A 22,932-nucleotide genomic window follows, 5' to 3' on the forward strand; every position below is an offset into this window, starting at 1 on the left:
CCTCCCGATTCATCCATCCATCCACGACTGGAAAAAAAAGAAATCTCCGCGTCTCTTCAAACCTCGATCCTTTTCTGTTCCTTCATTGCTAAGCCATTAGGGTTTCCGAGTCGACAGCCATGTCGGTGAGCACTGGTTCTCTCGCCTTGATTTCGGTTTTCTTTAGGCCTGGAAAGGATATTTGTGGACTTTTGGACTCTGCTGTTGTTTTGTCTTCTTCCTTCTTGGCATTGCTTGATTTTTTTTCCTTTTTTTGAGGAAATATGGTCTGCCTCTGTTGTGATTATTTGATACAAGAATCTGTTTGATTCATGAAAGTATAAATGGCTATTTGATTTGATTTGGAATGGGCTGGTTATGAAATTCCGGGGTCTGGTTCAGATTTGTTGATTATGTTTCTTCGATTTTATCTTTTACTCGAGGAATTAAAGATTGATGCAGGAAACTGAAACTTTATAGTAACTGAAGCGTGCGATCTATGTGATTAGATTTTGTGGTGTGCGATTGTTATAATTGTCGCAGCTTATTGTGTTTATGATATGGTTCAAATATAAAATTTAAATTTTAAGAATTGCATTAGAAGTAATTCTTGGTCCGGTTGGCAGAGCTGTATATAGGTACAGGAGTGGCCATGAGTACTGCAGTTTAGAAATGATGCTGCTTCTTGGGATGAAGTTATATGGATGTGTTTTAGTATTCGCTCATCTAAAAGTTCATGTATGGGTACAGGAGTGGCCATGATTGGTTCTTTTGGCATGTAAATGCTTTAATTTTTTCTTTAAATCACACTTATTAGCTGGGTCTTATTTCTACATGTTTCTGATTGTGTGAACACAGGAGATTTACTCTTTAAAATTTTCTCTTGATATGGGGACCAGGAGACTTACTTTTGGTCACCCATGTTTTGTAGAAACTTAAAGGACAACTATTCCTCGGTTACCTAGCATATCAAATGTTCACCGATTCTCATTTGGTGCATTTATAAAAAAAATCCATGTGGAGTACCATGTATGAATACATCATTAATCAGTTTAATCAGGCATCTTCAATGCAGTTGCACTGTGTATATTACAAATATATTTCAACAATCTGGTGAGTAATGAGCATACCTGCTGGTAGATCACTTCTTTGTGGTTTGTTTAAAGCGATGTATTTTTTGAGGAAGGTAGACTCAATTATACTCTAAATTTCACTTATGCCAAATAAACCTCTACATCTTGATCTCTTGAGTTGAAAATAAGTTTTATGGCATAGAATATGTGGATTTGTGTGTTTTGATTTGATACATGGAATTGAAAGCAAATACTAAGCCCTTAGTTTCAGAAGATATGGAAGAATGATTGAAAACGTTATGGACAAAAGATATCCTTGCAGTCAATTTTATGAATGATGTTAGATTTAGCATATGCATCCATTCATCCATAGTGAGTGATATAATTGGATCTTGGGTTGTGCCTCAGAATCGAATAGATTTCATGTTGTGTTGAGATAATAGGGCTCTAAGGATTGGTGAAAGAAAACTTTTATTTTGGGCTGCTACCTGTATTCATGTGTTTTTATACATCCATCTTATTATGCAATATCTTGCTAGACCTCATGTTCCGGCAAGACTTTATACTTAATTGCTTGCCTGGTATGCTGATAGACATTTGAACTACAAAGTGTTAGACCATGGTTTCCCAGATATCAACAAGGATATGGCTGTAATGCACGGTTAGAAGATATCATTTCATTCTTGATGACTTTAAGACCATAGCATGGGTAAGACGATTACATAGTAAGTTAAGAAATCAGGATTCGGTCAATCGGTGAAAGGAAGAAGTTCTTGCTTCGGAAAATAAATAAGAAAGTCTTTGTTTCATATGAGAAACTCATCTCAGCATATTTCTCCTCTTAGTCTGTAGTAATGAACATGGGACTTTGAAATATACATCCAGTTGTTTCATTGGGTGACATATTTCCTGAGACCATGGTTACTGTCACAGGCAAGACATATTATATGATGGCTAGTCATATCGAGACCTTCAAAATGATTTGCATGACATGAAGGAAAAGATGCTGTTGTTGAAAATTGAATCAAAGCATGACATTTGAAGGGAAAGAATGCCTGTAAAATCATTGAAGATATTCCAGAGGTTTAGACATCTTAATTTTAAAGAAAAACTTCAGACTTCGAGATCTGTTAATTCTAAGTTAATAGACATAATTAGAAGTAATAAAGGTGACGTGAATTTGCTTTAAAATTTTCTTACATAATCAAGATCACTCATTACATAACTATAACTGATCTATAAGTGAATAATTAAGTACTCAACCAAAGTTATGACTTATGAATGACCATAACACTACCATTCCTTTCATTACCAATTAGAGCCTATATGTTCAACAAAAGAGCTGAATTCTGTAAGTCAACATACACTTATAAAGTCATAACATTTATAACTTTCTATAGTTAAATATTTTAGAAGTTAAACAAAGTTCCAAATGACCATAATACTGTAATTCCTTATTCCTTCATTACCAATTATGGACAATATATTTTTTACCAGAAGAGCTGGATTCTATATGTCAAAAACACTTATACTCTCGTCTAGCTACCACAAGCATATTAGCCAATACAGTAACAATGTCTAATTTCAATTTTTTAGCTTCATACAGAAAGAAGGGGTAAAAACAGAGAGAAAACTAGTTCTAGACATGTTATAACACCCTCGGAATCTCACTTTAAATTAGACGGGGGAAGTTGTTGGGTTAGTGAATGGTGTGAGGAGCTGACTGGTTTGCTTCCCATGGAGTTGTTCAAGGGATCACGATCCTATCATTCTCCCATGTTTCTTCTCACTGGAGAGAGAAGGGAAAGATGGATAAGCCTTATGGACTTCAGAAAGAGATAAGCACCGCTAAATTTTAAAACATGCAATTGAAAAGTAACATGTGGCACAATATAAAAGGTAGGTCAGACAATGAAGGGTTGTTGCAGCCTCAATCCAACAAATGATTTACTCGAGAAGTCTATCTAAGATAGTAGCTTCAAAGATATAAGCATGAAAATATACATTCTCTTAAAAGGCTCTACTATAGTACTATTTTTGGAGGAGAATTATGGTGGGCCAACACAGTCCAGTTGGAAGGTTGTATTGTTGATAAAACTATTACTCGTTGTGCCTCAGGTTTAGTGTGAGCAAGGTGTCATGTGGGATCTAACAGTACACGTGGATATTAAGGTGAGAGATGGATGGGTGTGATTGATCCACTCAATGGAAAATTTAAGTTTCAGTCCATGTTTTATAGGAAATTTATCATGTAGGATTTGTTGATGCAAATATTTGCTCTTAATCCCTTGATGAAAATTTATTTTTAGTCCGACTGGTGTATAAAACAAGAAATTAGTTGTATAAAATAGATGTAACTATCTATACTAGAAAAGATAGATATAAGGGATAAATATGAATAAGATGTCCATCATAAACTAAATTCAAACAAAATACACATATCACATGCAACATCCATACCCAACCCATATAACACAACAGGGATGCTCTTATAGTTCATCCAGAGTGACGCTCGTAATCACAGTTAGTCATTGCCTAAACCTAGAGATCATAATGGCTTAATTATGGAATGTCTTCAGGAACTACGCACTACCTTAATTCTTAGATCTATAGGATTGCTTGAGGAGAAATTACAATGAATTGATTATCATGTTATATGTTTGGAAGCTGGAGTTTCTGGAAAAAGGAACAGTGAATTGATCATCATGTCTAAGTTGTGAGACACTGCATTTTTTATCATGATGTGCAAATCCTAGAGCATATATTGATTAGAATAAGAAAAACGAAGAGAACAGTCTCGCATGTTGTCTCATGTCATAGGAAAGATGACAGCACATTTAATTTATATGTTAGAATTAGGAGAACCATAAGTAACAGTCGCTACTTTCTATTGGTGGCATCATATTATAATGAGATAGTGTCGTATTTAATTTTAGGTTTCATCAACAAGATGTGTGTCATTTTTTTCCCCTTCTCTCCCCACTTCTTTTGCGACTTAGTTGACAACCCTGTCACCTTAAGGTTGTCATGAAATAGAAAAAACCCATCCTGTGTCTGAATAGTCAGACAGTTCCAATTAGATAGATTTAATCAACTATAGTGAACCCCCCCCCCCCCCCCCCCCTTTTCCTTAGTTATTGAACCATTTGTTTCAGTACTTCTAGCCTTCTAATGATGGAACAAAGAGTGATAAATAGGTAGAAATAGGTGTACGCTAGAACACCCAATTGATTGGATAAACTGATACCCGTGAACCTTGTCAGTATATTTTTTTGGAAGGTTGAATTTCATTCTGACGCTCTGTTGCCATTAAATCATAATGTAGCTTATTGTAGAAATACAGGGCTGTGTTTGTGAGTCTTATTTCCTCAATTATTTGCTTTAGTTTGTCCAAATTCCAGCCACATCTTTTTCTCTGTTAGATTCTATCTTGATTGTGCATGGATTATATTGATCAGTCCTATAACTTTATTTCAGAAAGTTGACACTTTTGTTTTCCCCTGGAAGTGCTTGTTGTGGAGTTTTCTTTCATCTTGTTGTCTGAAGTACTGATCCAGTTTATCAACCTCATGGCACCTTCTATTTAGGAAGTCTGATTATCATCTTATAAAGCTTACTATTCATCTCTGTGATGCAGTGAATGCTGAACTCTGCAGGCAACTTTTAGTTTACTCAGAAGTAACTTCATCAGAATTTGGCCTTGCATTAGAGAATGACTATTCTGTTGAGAGTATTGAAGGATTTCTAACCACCTTGTTCTCTATGTATTAGTCTTCCTTTTGGGGCTGTTTAGTTGTCTGGGACAGAATCATAAAATCTGGTTTCCTGGGTTTATGAAAAAGAGGGGGAGACTTGTTTTTCATAAAGCTCATGTTCAGGTTTTTTGACCTGCCAGTTTTTACCAACCAAGTTTATGGATAGTGACCAAACAAGCACTTTTGCTAAATTCATCTGTTTTAGATTTTGTAAACCTGTTCTTGTAAAACCTGAGACCAAACAGCATCTTTATATATGTATAGATAAATGGTATGACTGGCTGAATGTTGGAGGGTACTTGTTTATTGATATATATTATATGAAATTATGAATCCTTGTAGGAAATCATGAATGAATGTTGACTTTTGAATATGTAGATTCATTTGACCCAGGATTTTATTTTTATTCAATCGTTGCTCTGACTTCTACGAAACCTGAAATTAGATTTTTGTGGTTTTGCTGCTACAAATTTTTGTGAGTATACATCAATAAACATTATCAAGAAAATTTTCTGATCCCAGTTTATTTTTTTGACATTGTTGCAGGTAAGGACGGTCAAGGTCAGCAATGTTTCCTTAAGTGCATCTGAACAAGATATCAAGGAATTCTTTTCCTTTTCCGGTAACGTTGAATATGTTGAAATACAAAGGTCTGTGTTTGGATTTGCAGTCGTACTTCTATTTTCACTTTTTATTTTGATTTTCTTGGATGTGTGCACATTAATTTTGCTGTCTCTTTTACAGTGGTGATGAGTGGTCTCAGGTTGCTTATGTCACCTTTAAAGAACCACAAGGAGTAGAGACTGCAGTTCTTCTTTCGGTGCGTTCTTGTAGCTTCATGTTTGACCTTGTCATTTGCCTGTTTGTACTACATGTTCTTGGTGGAGAAATTAAAACAAATTCTGTTGTGTTACCTATATTCATATAGTTAAATGTTTGGGAAGACTTCAATGCAGAGTTTTTTCTCTCTTATTATTGCTTTTTTGTTTGATATGATGAATCCCTTATCATCTGACAGTTTGTAGCCATTTTCTTGGCGAAGTGAAAACAAATATTGTCATGTGTTACCTATATTTACACAGTTATTTGTTGCTGAAGACTTGAATTCATACTTTTTTATCTTTAATGTATACTGGTCTATCTATGCTTGTCTGTGGGTGGCTGCTGATTTGCTCTCAACCTTGACTTAGTTTATGTAACATGTATCTGGCATGCATATTTGCCTATTTTTTGTTCGGGCGATGTTATTTGGTCCAAAAAAGAAAACGATAGGTGCACAAATTAAATATTCTTCTTTAGATGCATCAGAATATATAGAGTGGATCATTCTTTTGTCTTGCCTGTACCCTTCTAACTATAAAAATTCAGCTTGCATTTTTTTTTTCATTGTTTTTAAAGGAAGATGAATGTCCATTCTTCAACTTGGATGCCCGAAAATTTGAACAAATTAATGACTTACAGTTTTCTTCTTAATTTTTTTCTCTTCTATATAAATATATATATATATATATATATATATATATATATATATATATATATATATATATATATATATATATATTTACTTCTTTGGTGGTGGCATAGGGTGCAACAATAGTTGATATGTCGGTCATCATTACTCCGGCTGCAGAGTACCAACTGCCTGCTGCTGCCTCAGCTTCACCTGTGGTATATGTTCCATGCTTCCAATATTTTCGTCCGTCCATATTGAGATGATCTGGGCATTCTGTAATGTACTCAACCATAACTCTCAACCTTTGCAGCCAAAAGATGCTAATGCTGTTGATGGTGCTGAATCTGCTGTTCGAAAGGCTGAAGACGTTGTCAGCACCATGCTCGCCAAAGGCTTCATCTTAGGCAAAGATGCTCTGAACAAAGCAAAGGCTTTTGATGAGAAACACCAGGTCACATCTACAGCGAGTGCCAAAGTCTCGTCCCTTGACAAGAAGATTGGGCTGAGCGAGAAAATCAGCATGGGAACTGCTGCCGTCAGTGAAAAGGTCAGGGAAATGGATCAGAAATTTCAGGTCTCTGAGAAGACAAAGTCGGCCTTTGCCGCTGCTGAGCAGAAGGTCAGCACTGCTGGGTCAGCCATCATGAAGAACAGGTATGTTTTCACCGGGGCATCATGGGTGACTGGTGCCTTCAACAGGGTAGCCAAGGCTGCAAGTGATGTGGGATCGAAGACGAAGGAGAAAGTTGCTGCTGAGCAGGAACACGAGGGTTTGGAGAATGACTTTGCGAAGGTTCATCTCTCTGAGACTCCCACAGCTGCATCAGGCGACCATTCTAACAAGCCTGCACCTGCCCAAGGATTGATCCTATGAAATTTTGTGCTTAATGGAAAATGACATGGTTTGTGAATTCAGTTCCTAGCAGTGAACATAGAATCGGTATTCGAGTTGGATAATGTTGTTAAGAGCTCTTTGCTATCATTGTCAGGTCGAAGACATGTTCAAGTGTTTAGGTATAAAATTTGTTTATAAACAGATTGGAATGCACCTCTATTGACCTCATACCCTTATCATGGATTGTCCTAGGCTACAAAATTTGTTTAATTAGACGAAGTTTGTTCATCCTTACCAAGTGGTGCACCATATTGGCCTACTAAGTACAGTGATGTCGTCGTAATCATCTATGAGAAATAGATTTCCATGAACTAAATTACATATTGGCACTTCATGTATTGGGGAGGTTATTACAAATACTTGCCGCAGTGGCCAAATGGCCAAATTTGCTCTTTATATAATCTTTTGAAGAAAAGTAAAATCCTCATACACCTGCAATTTTTATGTTCTTGTATCAACAGCCTTTGTGCGATGAAATCATATTCAAGCCTAGAAGGTCAAAATTAGAGATTGTAGAGGGTGCGAAGGGCTGCATGCCTAGATGGCAAACGATGAACTCGTTAAGCAGACAATGTGTACAACTTCGGCATGATTCAGCACATTTGATAGATCCAAATAGAAGCATTAAAAGCCTCGTGCCATAAAACCAAAGACCTTATCCTCAAATGGTTTTGTTTATTACACTGCAATTGGAAATCCATGTCCACTTCGAAGCCATGAACTCGCTAACTTGACGGCACCGTCTGAATCATATATTCATGAGCGTTTGTCTTTTCCCTTTTTATATTCTGTCTCCTTCTAACTCAGAACCAATACTCGTAGCGGTGGTTGCGCGTGGGGTTGGGACGTGCCTCATCTCTCATCGATTAGACTAGAAAAAGTGGCTCCGGAAAGTGATCCACTTGGTCACTTTGTTCTGATCCATTTGCAAAAATTTAGCATCTCGGTCGCGACAATGTAACGACCAAACAAAAGGGAAATCACGTACGCCAAAGTCCCTTTTTTAACGAGCATGGAGAGATATCTGAATACACAGAGCCTCCTCGCTGGCGCCTAGCCAAAAGTGCAGTGGAGTTGAACAAACGTTCGTTAAGATGAGAGTGATGGGGCTCCTCTATCCGTTGGATTAGCTGTATGTGCCATTGTCAAAAAATGGATGGCCATCAAATAAAACACTCTACAAGCTATGGATGAAGCATATTATTATTATTTTTTTTTGGTACATCGGCAACTTATACTAATCTTGCGTAAACACTGCCATCTGAATCAAAGGACAAAATATTCCATAGAGATGGAGAAACAGATACAAAGCAAATTCATAAAATATCTCTAAAATAATGAGCAGTAAATGAGGAGATCCAATTAGCAGCTCTGTTCGCCTTCCAAAATATATGCACAACCTAAAAAACATCACACTCTCTTATTCTCCATCGAATGTCTTCTAAAAGCAGGTGGTCGAGCACCCCGACCTCTCGTGTAAAATCTACTCAATCATCTTCACTGAATATCCCTCCAAAATAATACTCTGAGCCTCCAAAGCATATTATTTGATGGCCATCATCGTTATATATCTGTCAATCTTCTAACAGCCATCTATAGATTGATGGCATTTTGCAGTACATGGATCGCTGCTAAAGGATCCCAAATTAGTGAACTACCACCATAACTCTTAGTTAAAAGAGGATCCTTGAAAATGATTTTTGTATCAGCCAATTGCTCTTGTTTTATTTTCTACCCTCTTCATCTCTTCCCTTTTGTTTCTTTCTAAAACGAGGAAGCTGCCTATTTTAGGATAAGACCAAGTGATCATGTTTTATTCGGAATAAAATATAAAATGCTGACCCATTTATTTATTTAAAGCGAACACTGACGTGAAAGTGGGTGGTTTCCTTGCGGTGGCGACCACAAAGGCACCAAGAGAGCGACAAACTTAAATTCAACAAAGAGGCCCCCCCCGAGCGGCAATATTAGCTCGGAGGACATTTCATCTGGAATTTTGAAATTGCTATGACAGTCTTTAGTAATATCATGCTTTCAGCTTATCATCTTGATGAGGAAGGCTGCATGTGAACCAGATGCCATGAGGTCCACCGTAGATCTAAGATGAAATTACTCCATTTTTTCTTTTTTTTTTGTTGCTATTACATTAATAATATCATTCTAAATTTACGATGAATTTGGTCCACTTAATAATTTTATTCTTCTTTTTGATCAACCAATGTGGCGTAATCTTTTTGGATCCTATATTTCTATGGCCTCCACACTTTCTCCACAACCCCTCATCATCCTTGACTATTACACTCACAATTCTTGCATCACCATGCTCCGCTTGTTCATTGTTTCACATCAGCTTTTAATATTTCGCATTATTTCAACAATCTAACACTATAATCTCCAGCTGATTTGAGCCACTTACCGGTCGCATTTTGCAAATAATCTCTCTTAAACCCCTTAAACCCCTGTAGTTAAAAATCTAGAAAAAGGACGTGGAGGACGAATTGCACTTCGCCCACCATGGTTACAAACTAAGTTAAATCTATATTTATGAAAGCCAAAGTTTTCCGGTGCATGTATCATGAATCCAAACTTTTAATAGTACATGGGGTGAAGACAACTATTAGCAAAAGATTCGCCAAGACAACTATTAGTTGTCTTCCTTTAAGAAGCGTGCTGCCTGCCATTATTATTCCAATTTGTTTAGTGCTTAAGCAACGGACTAACCGACCAAATCCCATCACCCACCACGCATGCAGCTGGATAGTAACGAGCCGTAGGTTGCTCCGGCGGCACTCCGGAACCGGTCGCCGGCTCCCACGCGTGCGAGCCGAGCCACCCGTGCGCTTACATAGATGCACGCCAGCTGTCACCCCTACGGATTCGAATAATTAGATGGATCCCAGTACCTGCGGCACATTTTTTTACTAAGCAAGACCCTAACGGAACTAAAATCAATATTATTTAAACTGAAAAATGGAATTAAAAAATATGTTACGGAAAAAAAGGGATCCACGCCTCCTCGGCGGCATATCTTTATTTTTTTTTAAAAAAAAAAGCAAAAATTTCATATCGACGGTAAATTAATCCACCATCCATCCTTCTCCGGCCGGTCCCCGCGGAAGCGAAGCCAGGGATATTCACGTGCGGAGCCCCCGGCCGACCGCCGTCGCACGTGCGAGGCCATCGCGGGGCCGTTCCTAGAATAGCTTCCGGTGCCGGAGTTTTCTCGCCTCCTTCAGTCCCCGATGGCTCCGAATCGCCGTTACGCCGCCGCCGCCGCCGATTCCCACCCCGATATTTCGCCCGATCTCCGTCGCCGATCCCGCTACAAAAACGACAACGAATTTTAAAAAAGTTAGCCGGAAAAAAAAGGTATCCGATCGGAAGGTTCTGGGAGTTGGCATTGTACCGTTCTGGAACAGAAGATGGGCGTCGCCGCCGAGTTTTTCCAATTCTGGAAAGAAAGAGGCAAAAGAGGTGAGAAAATGGGCAGATGGAGAGAACAAAAAAGAGATCTTGTCGGTGGATAGAGCTGAACCGAACCATTCGGAGAGGGGTCGTGGGAGATGAGGTAGAGGAGGAGCAAGCAAAGAACGGTGAGGACCGGGATGAGGTGGATGGATCTCTCCATCCTCGAGCTCGATCGGATCAGCTTCTCCACTTTGATATCCTCCTCCTCCCCCGCCACCGCCGCCGCCGCCCCAACTCCGGCGCTGCTCTTCCGCCTCTCTTCCCTCTCCCCTCCGTCACTGTTCCCGTTCACCTGGAGCTTGGCCCCCCGGCGCCCCGAGCGATTGCCGCTGCATGCTGTTATCCCGCGAGAGAGATCGAAAGAGAGGAAGAGAGGAAAAGGGGTTGGTGCTCTGTGCGTAACGAAGCGAAATAAAATTCCTTTTTAGTATTTCTTCTCTTATATAGAATGAAATGCGAAATAAGACGGCAAGCTTATCTCGGGAACATAAAACGGAAAGTTTTCAAAGGACGAGATTTACTTAGCTGGAATTTTAGGTTTGGTTATTTAATTAATCACAAGTTTTAATATTCGATATTTATTTTGGGGAATGGGTGTTAATTTGGGCGACGATTGACTGGGTTCCGTCGAGGTCAGCCCCGCGTAGAAGGTTCGGTTGGACTCGGAGAGGACGCGGACGGCATAACAGTTTCTTTGGCTTCGAAGGGAGCCATTGATCGGCGGATGGACGGCTGTGATGACGTGTTGGATGTGGTAATCAGTCACGGTATCGCGTACTCCGAAAGGAGTAGGAACATGTGATCGCTGCGATTAGTTACGCTGCGGCAAAAGAGCGATTCAGCGGAGCGTGGGGGAGCTTGGAAACGTGTGGGACCCACTTATATAATGTGACGTGACGCTCTCCGAATCTTCGGTGGACTTGTCGTGTACGCATCCGGGAGGTACTACAAGTGGACGTCCAAGGGTATAATTCTACTCCACTGACCACTGCTAGAAAAGTTATCCCTTTTAATTACTTTTCGCCTCTTACACTTGATCTATATTTCTAAAGATATCAAACAAAAATCAGCAAAAAAAAAAAGAATCACCTTTTTTTTTTTTTTCCTTACAACAAAAACTCATCAAATAACAAAGAAAACATTAATCATCAATAAACAATTCAAAGAAATACTAAATGGTAAGAGAATAAACTAAAATAATGAAGCACATCTAAGAAATCTATAACACAAGCCAGCAATCTTACTAGGCTTTGTTTAGGGCCCGCTCTTTAGAGGATAAAAAACTTATCTAGCAATCTATATTTTTTTGAATAGATATTTTTTAAGCAATATTTAAATAGAAAAATAATTTACTTGTGTTCTTTATACAATATAAAATAGCTCCAAAATCTATAGCTCGTATTCTCTTGCATTACTACTTTTCTAGATAAGTTGCTAAGATATATCTATATTTTTTATAATACTATTTATTATATAAATATTAGATTATATTATATGTAAACAATATATATATAATATATTATATTATATATTTTATAATAATATATTATATTATATTATATTATATTATTATAGAGTTAGGAGTATTTTAGGAACAAATAAACGTTATTTTTTCCGCTGGTGGAAAAATAACTTAGTCGCCTACATAAGCATGAGTATATGGGTAAGTTGGTCAATGAAAAAGTTGACCAACCTTCCCATAAAATTTATCCACCAAAAAATGGGTTAAAGTCAAATTCAACCAACAGAAGCTCAAAAAAATCATTTTTAAAAATAGGCACATAAGATCCTACTAAACCAAAGAAAAACCATGCAATTTATGACATTAGAAACCACACTAAGATCCAACCAGAGCAAAAAATCTGAACAAAAGAAGCTAAAAACCCATAACAAGAAATCCTTGGTATCCAGCCCAATCAACCATTTTTATCAACTAAAAATACAAAATTTAATGAATTGGGACCATGTTGGGATAGCAAACAAATGGCGAATCTTCCTCTGGTGCCAATCCCACACGAGGAAGAACTTGATCTTTGCCTAGGGCTAGCGAGCAACGAAGAGGAGAGAGAGGTAGAGGCTCGAGAGAAGGAACCAGAAGACAACAAGGTGAGCATAGAAGTCAAAGGCCTAAAAGGTCGAGAGACGTAAAGATCGGTGAAGTCAATGAAAGAGTTGAGTGCAGGGGTTGCAAGGGCATGGATACAATACCAGGCACGCAATATATTTATATTTATATTTTAAAAAAAACAAGAATTGAAATAGAATTTCTATTATTTATTTTTAAAATAAAAAATGAAAATGATGCCAAATGGTATTATCTTAATGTGAGATTTTCTTATTGTAATAAAATATGTCGCTTGAGCAACTTATACAATATATTATTCAGCTAATTTTAATAAAATTCTAGGAGGTCATGAGTACTACTAGCTTTTTTTCTTTGTGGGAAAAAAGGGATACCAAAGTAGATAGATGAAAGGTACTGGATCAGCACAGGGCCATTATAGGTAAAGGATCCCAGTGTTTCTTGATATGAATCAAGCCTATGGCAATTGTAATAATGGAGTATTAATTATGCCTGGGCTAAACTAGTAGGTGGATCAAGTCATTCTCATCATTTAGAATTTTCTGCGCATGCCCCTTTCTCATGATGTTTTTTCAGTAGTAGCTAGGATTTGAATCATGTACCTTATTCTACACAACTTGATAATATTTGAATTGTAGAGGTTGAATGAACTTGAGAAGGTCGACACAATCAAAAGAATTTGGCTGAAAAAGGGGTGAGGGTGGCACTCAAATCCAATCTCTCTGTATCCAACACTCAATAACTTTATCAATTAAGCTAGTTCTATATCAAAAGAGCAAGTTGACTTGCTTCAACTCTCGTTGTAGCAATTTTTTTTCCCCATGCTATTCTGCACATAGTTTTACAAGCCTGTAATCCCTTTTGGCATCTCCAGTCTTTACACCCTATATATAATAAATCTTTGATGTAATATAAACACACTTCGTTTAGTTTTTCTTCAGCTCCAGGATAGAAACAAGAGAAGCAAATTAAAAAGACGAGTATATCTGCAACTAATATAAATAATAAAAAATTAATCAAATAAGAGTCACATCCAATTATTCTTCCTTCAGATGTAATTTAGTTGGCACCATTTTTTCCCAAAAATGTCAGCGGAATTGGAGTGTAAGTATATTAAAAAAAACGATTCATGGCATTTCAAAATGGTAATTTTCAATTTGTTCACACTAAATGCTACAATGACCCTAACATATCTGTTCAATTTAATGTATGAGTAATGCTCATATAGTTTTTACCATCTGTGATTCAATTGGCTGACCTATGAATGAAAATGACTAAATGAGCCTAATAGCCCGTGAGTTGCTTGAGCTTGAGTTGAATCAAAACTCAACTCAGCTCGATTGTTATCGAGCTAGAATAGAGCTCAAGTAGTTCGAACAGCTTTTCCCATCGAGCTTAACTAGCAAAATATTTGCAAACCTAGTATAGTATATATATATATATATATATATGTAATAATATAATATTTTAATTATAATATATATATTATTTATTTAATATTTTAAAAATATAATATTTATATTTTTTATTTTGACTTAACTTTTAATTTTTAACTATATTTTTTAATTATGGCTAAGGCTTGAATTTGAGCTTGAACTCGAGTCTGGCTTAGTTGATATTCGAGCTTGATTATCCCTAAACTTAATGGGAGTTTTTTTTAATTTTTACTTGCTCTCGCGCCATAATCAAACGACAATGAATAAGTGGCTTGTGGGAATGACGTGATAGGATAGGGATGGCTATATTGTTGGGAGCGAACTTCAGGCTAACATGAAGCTTATGTTTTGGAATAAAAAATAATTCTGAACCAGCTTTGTCTAAATCGAGTTTGTATTGAGCATTGCTTCTTTTTTTTTTATATCAAACTCGAGTTTGTGCTTGGATACTGAGACTTTATTGATTTCAAATAGAATTTTGAGTCTGAGTACTTTGACTTCTGAAATCTCGACTCCAGACTTCAGCTTATATCATCCAAATGTTAAGTGGGAGAACCCAAATTAATTATAAAAAAAAAAGACAGAGAATCAATCAGCCCCTAGTAATTTGCATGACAAGCCTGGAGCGCATCAGGACCGATTGGGATGATTTCCACCTCGGCAGAACATTCGTCCCAGTTTGCTCTTTCCTGTTTGATATGCACAGCCGAGCAGCTACCATCTTGGATAAGCGGATGACAGTCCATCACTCTCATCTTACGATCAGCGGTTCCCACTCAGATCGGACGGCGGAGAGCAGCCGAACTGCCGGCCGGCGCAGGTTAGCAGAGCCCAAGGGCCGCGGGGATTTCGAAGTTCTCCAGGGCGGATGACGGAGTCCGCCGACAGGGTGGCGGCGACGTGCCGTCCCGCCCACGGTTGAAGACTCTTTCTTTACTATTTTTCTTTATGTTTCTCTTTGTTCCACGGTTAAGGAGTTTGATGCCGACCGATTCCATCGTCAAAACAAGGAGGCCGAATCCCAAACCAAACCCTCCCCTTTACACGCGTTCTTTTTCTCCTTCCCTTGGATCCGATCCCTCCTCCTCCAGGCGCTCGAGACCTCGGGCTCCTCCTCCAGATCCGCCAAGAAGGGGCGCCGAGTCTCGAAAGCAGAGGAGAGGAAAACGGGATCCGAGGGGGACCTCATCAGCCTCCATGTCCACTCAAAATTCGGACGAAATCCACTGGAATTCGATCATCTAATCGCATCCCAGATTCAAAGATCCAATCTTGGTAGGTTGCAGAAGCAAATTGGATCGGTTTCTCGAAGGGAAAAAAGAATCCAGCAATCAATTCCGATTGAATGAGACAAAAAACAGGGATTCAACAGCGTGATGGAAATGTGCCGAATTCATCAGATCCGGCTCCTCTGAGAGGCGATCCGAGTGCGGGAATCGGAGGAGATCGAATACGAATACCATCCAAGATGAGCAGCGGAGGCGGTGGCAGGGAGGAGGCGGTGAAGCTGGACGACGAGCAGCTGGCGGAGCTCCGGGAGATCTTCCGGTCGTTTGACCGAAACAACGACGGCAGCCTCACCCAGCTGGAGCTCGGCTCCCTTCTCCGGTCTCTAGGTCTGAAGTCCAGCCCGGATCAGCTGGAGGCTTTGATCCAGAAGGCGGACACCAATAACAATGGACTGGTGGAGTTCTCCGAGTTCGTGGCTCTCGTCGCACCGGAGCTCCTCCGGGCCAAGTCCCCCTACACGGAGGAGCAGCTCCGGCAGCTGTTCAAGATGTTCGACCGGGACGGCAACGGCTTCATCACGGCCGCCGAGCTCGCCCACTCCATGGCCAGGCTCGGCCACGCCCTCACCGCCAAGGAGCTCACCGGCATGATCAAGGAGGCCGACACCGACGGCGATGGCCGGATCAGCTTCCCGGAGTTCTCCCAGGCCATCACCTCCGCCGCCTTCGACAATTCCTGGGCTTGATCCTTCGACTTCTTCTTCCGGTAGGCCTCCGTTCCGTCACCTCTAGATCCTTCTTGCTCTGTTTCGCTTTTCCTCTCTATGTATACATGCAAATGGAGTTGGATGGCGTTGAATGAGAATTGGAGTGAGTGAAATCCGTGAGGATGGGCATTGATGTTGAATTGTTCCCAGGTGGTATAGGGAAAAGGGTAATTTTCTTCATAATTCTTTCAGATTTCCATTTGAAAAGATCGCATCTTGTGATTTTTGCTTTTGCTTTGCAGTTTGTGAGAATTAAAAATAATCTGAAATGAAGAGAACTATAGAAAACTGTTAGTTGGTATGCAATATTTACAATGTAGTTGGTAGAAATAATGTTATAAACTAATATCATACCTAATTAAATTCCTAAGCTCTCACATTAATAGACTCTGCAGCAAGATTGGTCGTCTCGGTACCAGATTTCATATTGGTGCTGCTCTAGTATTGTGTCGGTACGATATTGTACAACATTTTTTTGCATACGGAGTATCGGTACGCCATCCGTACTGAATATTGATAACGAATCTATACTGTACAGTACGTTTCGTACTATCTAATTCGGATTGGTATAGTGTAGTATGTAATTTTGTCCCGTTGGGGCTTTTTTTTTTTCTAGAACATTGCTGCTACTGTGGGGGATTTGCCTGTGATATGGCCGAGAAATACCTTTCCTACTCTGCCTAGCCTCTTGATATGTAGATGTCATATTGGTGGCTCATTTAGTATTACAGCATCAGTTGGTTTTCTTACTCTTTGAACTACGAAACCATTCACATTACAGGTTGTCATGTGAGAGATTTGATCATTTTTGTGCAACCTGTTTTTGTACCATCCCCCGTCCTCCAAAATGGATATCAAAAGTAAACTCTCTACTTTAATTCCAGACAGGTTCATTTGTTGTGAGAAAATTTAGATAACCTGTCTTGTAACTTTGAACCATAGTGGAGATGCATGCTTTTCTTCTCTTCATATCTTTTATGGAAATGTTTTCTTTCTAGCGACATGCATATGTTAACACACTTGGTTGACATCACCAACTGACATCTGCTAGTATTGTAATGCTGCATTCAAAATTAAAAGCCTAGTCGTAGGTAATATTTGCATTTCAGTGAATGTGCAATTTATTTTAAATGGCCAAGAAATTTTGATGGATCTTTCTTTTGTAGAAGGTATAGGAAACACTCTGACACCGTGATCACGATTTTATCTGTAATTTAGGTTTATGTACTGAAGAAAAATCTTAAGCCGCATCAATCTTATGCTGGTAAAGTTTTCATTGGCACAAAAGATACTTCCATGAGGACATGGATAAAGTAACATTATTAAAAGCCCAAGCATCATTTGGACATGGTACATCTTACTTTGTCAGAAGAACCAATCTATTTGAAGTCTCACCATGAGGGATCTGTGGCTGAGGCATGCTGCATCAATGTGAATGTGAGGGATAACACCACTTCAAGACTTGAACCCTGACCTCATTCTTGAAAGCGAGAGCATCTATGCAGCATCTAGCTGTGCAATATTGTGAGGGATAAAAGCATCTTTTTGAGTAGAGGAAATAAACCATTCGCATGGAATCTCCTCCTTTTTGTGAAGTCCTGCGAGTAATTGTGACCGCGAACGGAAGGACCTGAATCCTTTAGCCTCCGACTGTGCATATTTAAAGGAGGTTTTCTTGTTTGGCTTTCAACAGTGTTTGCAAGCATGCATTCCCTTCTCTCTTTGTTTCCATGGATGACTTCTATAGTGCATAATAGTTTACAATGCTAGATTCTACTTTTTGAAATGTTTCTTCAAAAGGAGATGTATGAGTGACTTCTATAGTCGATGCGACTGTAAAATAGCTGGTCAAGCTAAGGAGATGCATGAAAAATAAGGGCGTTGCCAACTTGTTTTTCAATTGTTTCTTTATGGTTTCTCATATGCTTCATACAGGTCTCCACTATTTTTATATAACCACCTCTAATTCCTGCTTCAGAAACATAGTTTTACTTCTTTTTCACTTCCAAATGTACATAGACCTACCAATTACTGAAAGTGCGGAGTGGCAATCTTGGTCCGGACAGGATATCAAAAGGGGGTAAATTGTTCATTTTCTCTCTGAAAGCTGGAGCGAAAAAATCAGCCAACCCACCACTTACTTCTATTTTTTCTTTTTTTTGAACGGATGATTCATATAATTTTAGTACGAATATATTCAAAAAAGTCAAAATACAGCATATTTTAGAGCGCACCAGGCAGCTCGCTCTTTCCAACCCAAAGGGTGTCTATGGAGTGATTGGCTGCGTACGGAGCCACCCAATCTACAGCTCCGTTGGTCTCTCTGTAAATATGTATAGCCCGAAAGGCAACCTCACCACAGATCATGGCTCGAATGTCTCGGACCAAGGGGTGGCACTCACCCGCACCACTAACCACTTACTTTTGTTCAGGATGCATTTGGTTAGGCTGGTGAGAGATGGGACAGCTTTGAGGCTTAGTTTTCAGTCCACTGATTTTATTTTTTTTTCAATGAAATTATTATAAATTAGATTAGGAAAAACCTTAGGGAAAAGAATAAAAGAAAACTCTGGGGATTGTATTGCCGTTTTTCTCTCTTTTTTTTTTTCTTTCAAGAAGTTTGTATTGCCAAGGCAACTTCTCTATGATGTTGAGAAATCAGACTCCTTCACTCAAAGAAAAAGACAAATCAAACACCTTACATGGTGAAGCAGATATCTTGTGAAGTTTGATATGTACTCCCTTGATTTATGAAGTTCTCGACAGCAACAGAAAAGCCATAGAATTAAGAAATGAAATTATCTTTTCTTCTTAGGCATTATATTTTAAATATTATGTCTATTTAAATAGATGCTAATGTCACCATTAAAAGCATAGTAGTGAATTCTTAGAATCATGATTCAGTCTCAAATCAAACACCGAATGTTATATCATTGCCCCAGTTGAAATTTTGCTGGACGATAATCTGTAGTTGGCTTTGATTTTTTTTTTTTTTGTTTGCTTTTAAATTGATTATGGGGCACTCCGAGCGGTAGCCGATTGGCTGCACCACTTCAGGCGTGTTCTAAGTTCAAATTTTAAGTAATAATGTTCCCCATTTAATAGACAGTGCTCCAACCATTATCTTAAACTACTTCAGAAAGTTTCAAAATATACAAATCCGTACATGATTTATGATTCACGTATTAGATTTACACCCAGCAAGACACAAATTTCATCCATTAATAACACTCAAAGATTAGGATGGTAATATGCTCTCTTCATCCAATTCCTTCCATTTTTTTAACTGGCAAAAGGAAGTTTAAATTTTATTAATGCAAATACAAACGCCCACTGCTACATCTAAAAGGAATTTTCACTAATAACTAAAAGCACCCCCTGTTACCTTAGAATCTACATGAATAATAATTTAATTAGCAAAGGGATAATTAGTAGTAAATTGTCAGGAGAGGTTTTTTGTATGGATAATGCTTATGTGGTTCAGATATATTCGAGCTTGGTGTATAAATTGAGATGCATCTCAAAAGACCAAAGCTATTATGGCTGACTAGCCCATAAATGTTGTAGCTCCAAGAGCTTCAGCATCTATGGACATCTTTTGATGAAGATTCTGGGTAGAATTCTAATTCTTTACTTCTTTTTCTTTCTTCTTTCTTTCTTTTTTTTTTTTTTTGCCAGATGACATAACTTGTGGGGACTGGCCCAGGGGCCTAATATTTTGCAGCCTATGGCTTGTCAAGTGGGCCTCACCCAAAATTCTTGGCCTGGTCCCAGCCCATTTGCCGGCTAGCAAACATGCATCCAATGGTGAACAAGGCATGTTCCAAGAGCACTGGAAGACCAGAGACAGGTTAACATCAACTTGTGAAACTCACCGTAGACAAGAGTGAATACCATAGAGGTAGGTTAAGCACCCTATCAGTGGGTGCTTGCTGATGATCCAATATTATGTAAGGCATTGATGACAAGGTATAAGGAAAAAATATCTTTTATTGTCCCTTTTTTAAGAAAAACAGTGGAAAGCAGAAATCTACCATGATATTGCGTCCATAAATGAAAAGTATAGGCTGAAGACAAAATGGGAAAAAAGCAGAAAAAGACGGGGAAAAAAATATATAGGAGAGGAGAAGAAGGCAAAGGTGGGAAGCTCAAACTCAAGTAACCATGCAACCCAAAGCAGACACAGTACTCTCAACTTTTTTTTTCTTTTTTATATATATATGGGCCAGTTTGGTAGGCTTCAACAATGGCATATTGTTCTGGCCTGCTTGGATCATCCTGATGTGGGGGGAGACGGGCTGTCATTTTTCCGAACATCGAGGGCCATCTAAACGGGTGGTAGTTGGTAGTTGGTAGTTGGTAGTTGGTACTTCCTTCCCCTGGAGGTCGTGTGTTCGAGACAATAAAAAATTTATAAAATTTTATATCCTACAATATAAATTTACTATACCATTTAAGGATCATAATTCATAGGTCTTTCGACTGTGATTCAAATAACAAGTTCTATGGATACATGCATACAAGCAAGAACAGCATAAAGAAATCATTCTTTATCTATTTAATACAAAAAGAAAAAATGAAGATGAATATGCCATTCTACTTAGCAGTGGCAATGCTTAACCATTTATTTCAAACCCATTGTATATCGGATTAGTTTATCTATTTAATAAAATGATCAGGTTCGGGATAAGATTTTTGATCCCTTCAAAAACTGGCCAGATTTGAATTGATAGCTTTTTGATCCATACGTATCTGGCTCGATTGCCACCCCTAATCCTTCTGCTAGTCCCATCCCTATGTTTTTTTTAAAAAAGAAATCAAGATTGTATTGACCCCAGGACCATGTGAAATATATTTATCTCATTTAGGAATTGGAGTAGGATGTGTATTGGCACTTCAACAACAACAAATATGTTTTCAATTTAATACTCATAATGGGCCCGTGTTAAATGCACATAGGTCTACTACATATTAAGCAAGATGATTATGGTTCATCCAAGAGAAAGTACTCACCAAAACGAATACTTATATACATATTTCGCATCGTAGTTGAAACAGTATTGCATTTTTGAAAACTTTTCTATTTAATACTTTAATTTTGTTGTATCTTGCATGCTTTTTGTTTATAAGACATGTTTAGTTGTGCCATCAGGTTGTACCTTTAGCTTCGAACTCTTTTATACCCCTAAAATAACACATTTCCCTTGCATTAGTGATGGTGCACTATCATTGATCATGCTTTATACATGCATATATTTGTGCATGCATATATATTTTTTTGTTGAAAAATTAGAATACAATTTAGGAGAGACAAACAATAGATGTGCATCAAGAAGAAGTGAGAGTACACATCATACAAGAATCATAGCCACCAAATTTTTGTTTGTTCTCATTTCATCGCACCCATTCATACTTTCACTCATGCGCAACAATTAATATGCATGCCTAGAGCTAGTCTTTGGATAATTAGTCTCCTGCCGCCTACTTCATTTTTATCAACACCATGATTCACGTAGCATGAGCCAAGATTTTATTATTTCCCTTCTGGACTCACTCGAAAGAATCACAATTCTTGGGTCCTTACATGAGTCACCAGCAGCAAGCCCTCACACTCAATCAGACCTAAAAGGATTGATGATCATAAGATAAGTTGGTAATGCCCTCTTGTTGGCCATTCCCTATCACCATAGGAATGGGGAAAGAGCGAATATTTTGACAAATAACAGTTCATGCTTTACCTTAAAGCTAACTATGTGGAAAGGCAAAAGAAAGAAATAACAATTATCACATGCTTTTAGATGGATGCTCCTAGCCTTACGTTGGGCTTACACCATTAGCATGTCATACAAATGAACAAACTGAACCCTACCAAACACCCAACAATGATGGAAATGATGGACTAATCAGTCCAAACCTACCCAAACCCAATGACAACTACACTCGAGAAAAAAAAAAAAAAAGAGAGGACACCATTGAAAGTTTGACATGATTAGCCTTTAATAGATGTTATAAACACCTGACCACCAGCAACAATTATAGCTTCTACTTTTTTTTCCCATGATTGAGAAGCCTTCTCCAATGAAGGAAGGTCTTTTTTTTCCCCCTCATATATTGTGTCTCATAAGTTTTTAGAAGGAATCCACCATTTAAATTATGCACCAAATGTTCTTGGGGGTCACCATTATGTCATGGGCACTGCTTTCTGTTCTTGGGCCTTGGATAGGGATCGAGAAATCATTTCAGAGATCAGTTAATGACAGCAATTGCTTGTCTCCCTTGTCCTAAATACTTGATGCCCATCCTTCACCAACTAAAGTTAATATTGGGGCCTTGTTCTCCTTTTCTCAACAAGACCGTCCCCATTTCTCTGAAAAGGAGGTCTTTTGGTTGGTGCCTCGTAGCCTGTCTTAAAACATCTTTTGCACAAACGACAGATCTCATGGTGGTCATCACAGTAGCAGCAAACATGCGTCGATTACTAGGCTGTAGCCTGAAATGGATACCCGTGGAAAGAAAAGGATAGGTTTCATGGATTCTGATGGGCCGGCCTCAACAAAACTCATACTTCGTAGAAGGGGTTGTGTTGCAACATGAAAGAAAAAATAACAAAATATGTTAGAAGAAAAAATAAAAAAAGAATAAGAGTACACGGATAAAAACGCCGCAAAAGCTTCACCATAAAAACTAGAGATTACAAAGTACATTTTTTTTTTTCAGATTCTGGCCCCCAATACATTCAATCTCTAGAACACTCGGTTGCTATCTTTCGTTAGGCCTACAAAAGATATATAATT

General features: G+C 38.4%; 3 protein-coding genes across 4 annotated transcripts; 2 read left to right on the forward strand and 1 right to left on the reverse strand.

The window, feature by feature from the left end:
- On the forward strand, positions 1-7,389 carry LOC103696757 (binding partner of ACD11 1-like). The gene is made up of 5 exons (XM_008778471.4): positions 1-125; positions 5,354-5,457; positions 5,552-5,627; positions 6,392-6,475; positions 6,571-7,389. The coding sequence occupies exons 1-5, from the start codon at positions 120-122 to the stop codon at positions 7,132-7,134; spliced, it is 834 nt and encodes a 277-aa protein (XP_008776693.1). The 5' UTR covers positions 1-119; the 3' UTR covers positions 7,135-7,389.
- A 2,679-nt stretch (positions 7,390-10,068) lies between these two features.
- On the reverse strand, positions 10,069-11,056 carry LOC103696756. Its single transcript, XM_008778470.3, has 3 exons — positions 10,696-11,056; positions 10,562-10,606; positions 10,069-10,477 (listed from the first exon to the last, which is right to left on the reverse strand). Exons 1-3 carry the CDS (start codon positions 10,781-10,783, stop codon positions 10,350-10,352), a joined length of 261 nt encoding a protein of 86 aa, XP_008776692.2. The 5' UTR covers positions 10,784-11,056; the 3' UTR covers positions 10,069-10,349.
- Positions 11,057-14,982: 3,926 nt separating this feature from the next.
- On the forward strand, positions 14,983-20,114 carry LOC120110815 (probable calcium-binding protein CML18). 2 transcript variants are annotated; one of them, XM_039126547.1, is made up of 2 exons: positions 14,983-16,137; positions 19,817-20,114. In XM_039126547.1, exon 1 carries the CDS (start codon positions 15,488-15,490, stop codon positions 16,115-16,117), a length of 630 nt encoding a protein of 209 aa, XP_038982475.1. In that variant the 5' UTR covers positions 14,983-15,487; the 3' UTR covers positions 16,118-16,137; positions 19,817-20,114. The 2 variants fall into 2 exon arrangements, with proteins under 2 accessions (XP_038982475.1, XP_038982474.1); XM_039126546.1 differs by lacking the exon at positions 19,817-20,114 and adding an exon at positions 17,357-18,091.
- The last annotated feature ends 2,818 nt before the right edge of the window (positions 20,115-22,932 follow it).

Source organism: Phoenix dactylifera, chromosome 5 (assembly GCF_009389715.1).
Source record: "Phoenix dactylifera cultivar Barhee BC4 chromosome 5, palm_55x_up_171113_PBpolish2nd_filt_p, whole genome shotgun sequence".
In the NCBI taxonomy this organism is placed as follows: Eukaryota; Viridiplantae; Streptophyta; class Magnoliopsida; order Arecales; family Arecaceae; genus Phoenix; species Phoenix dactylifera.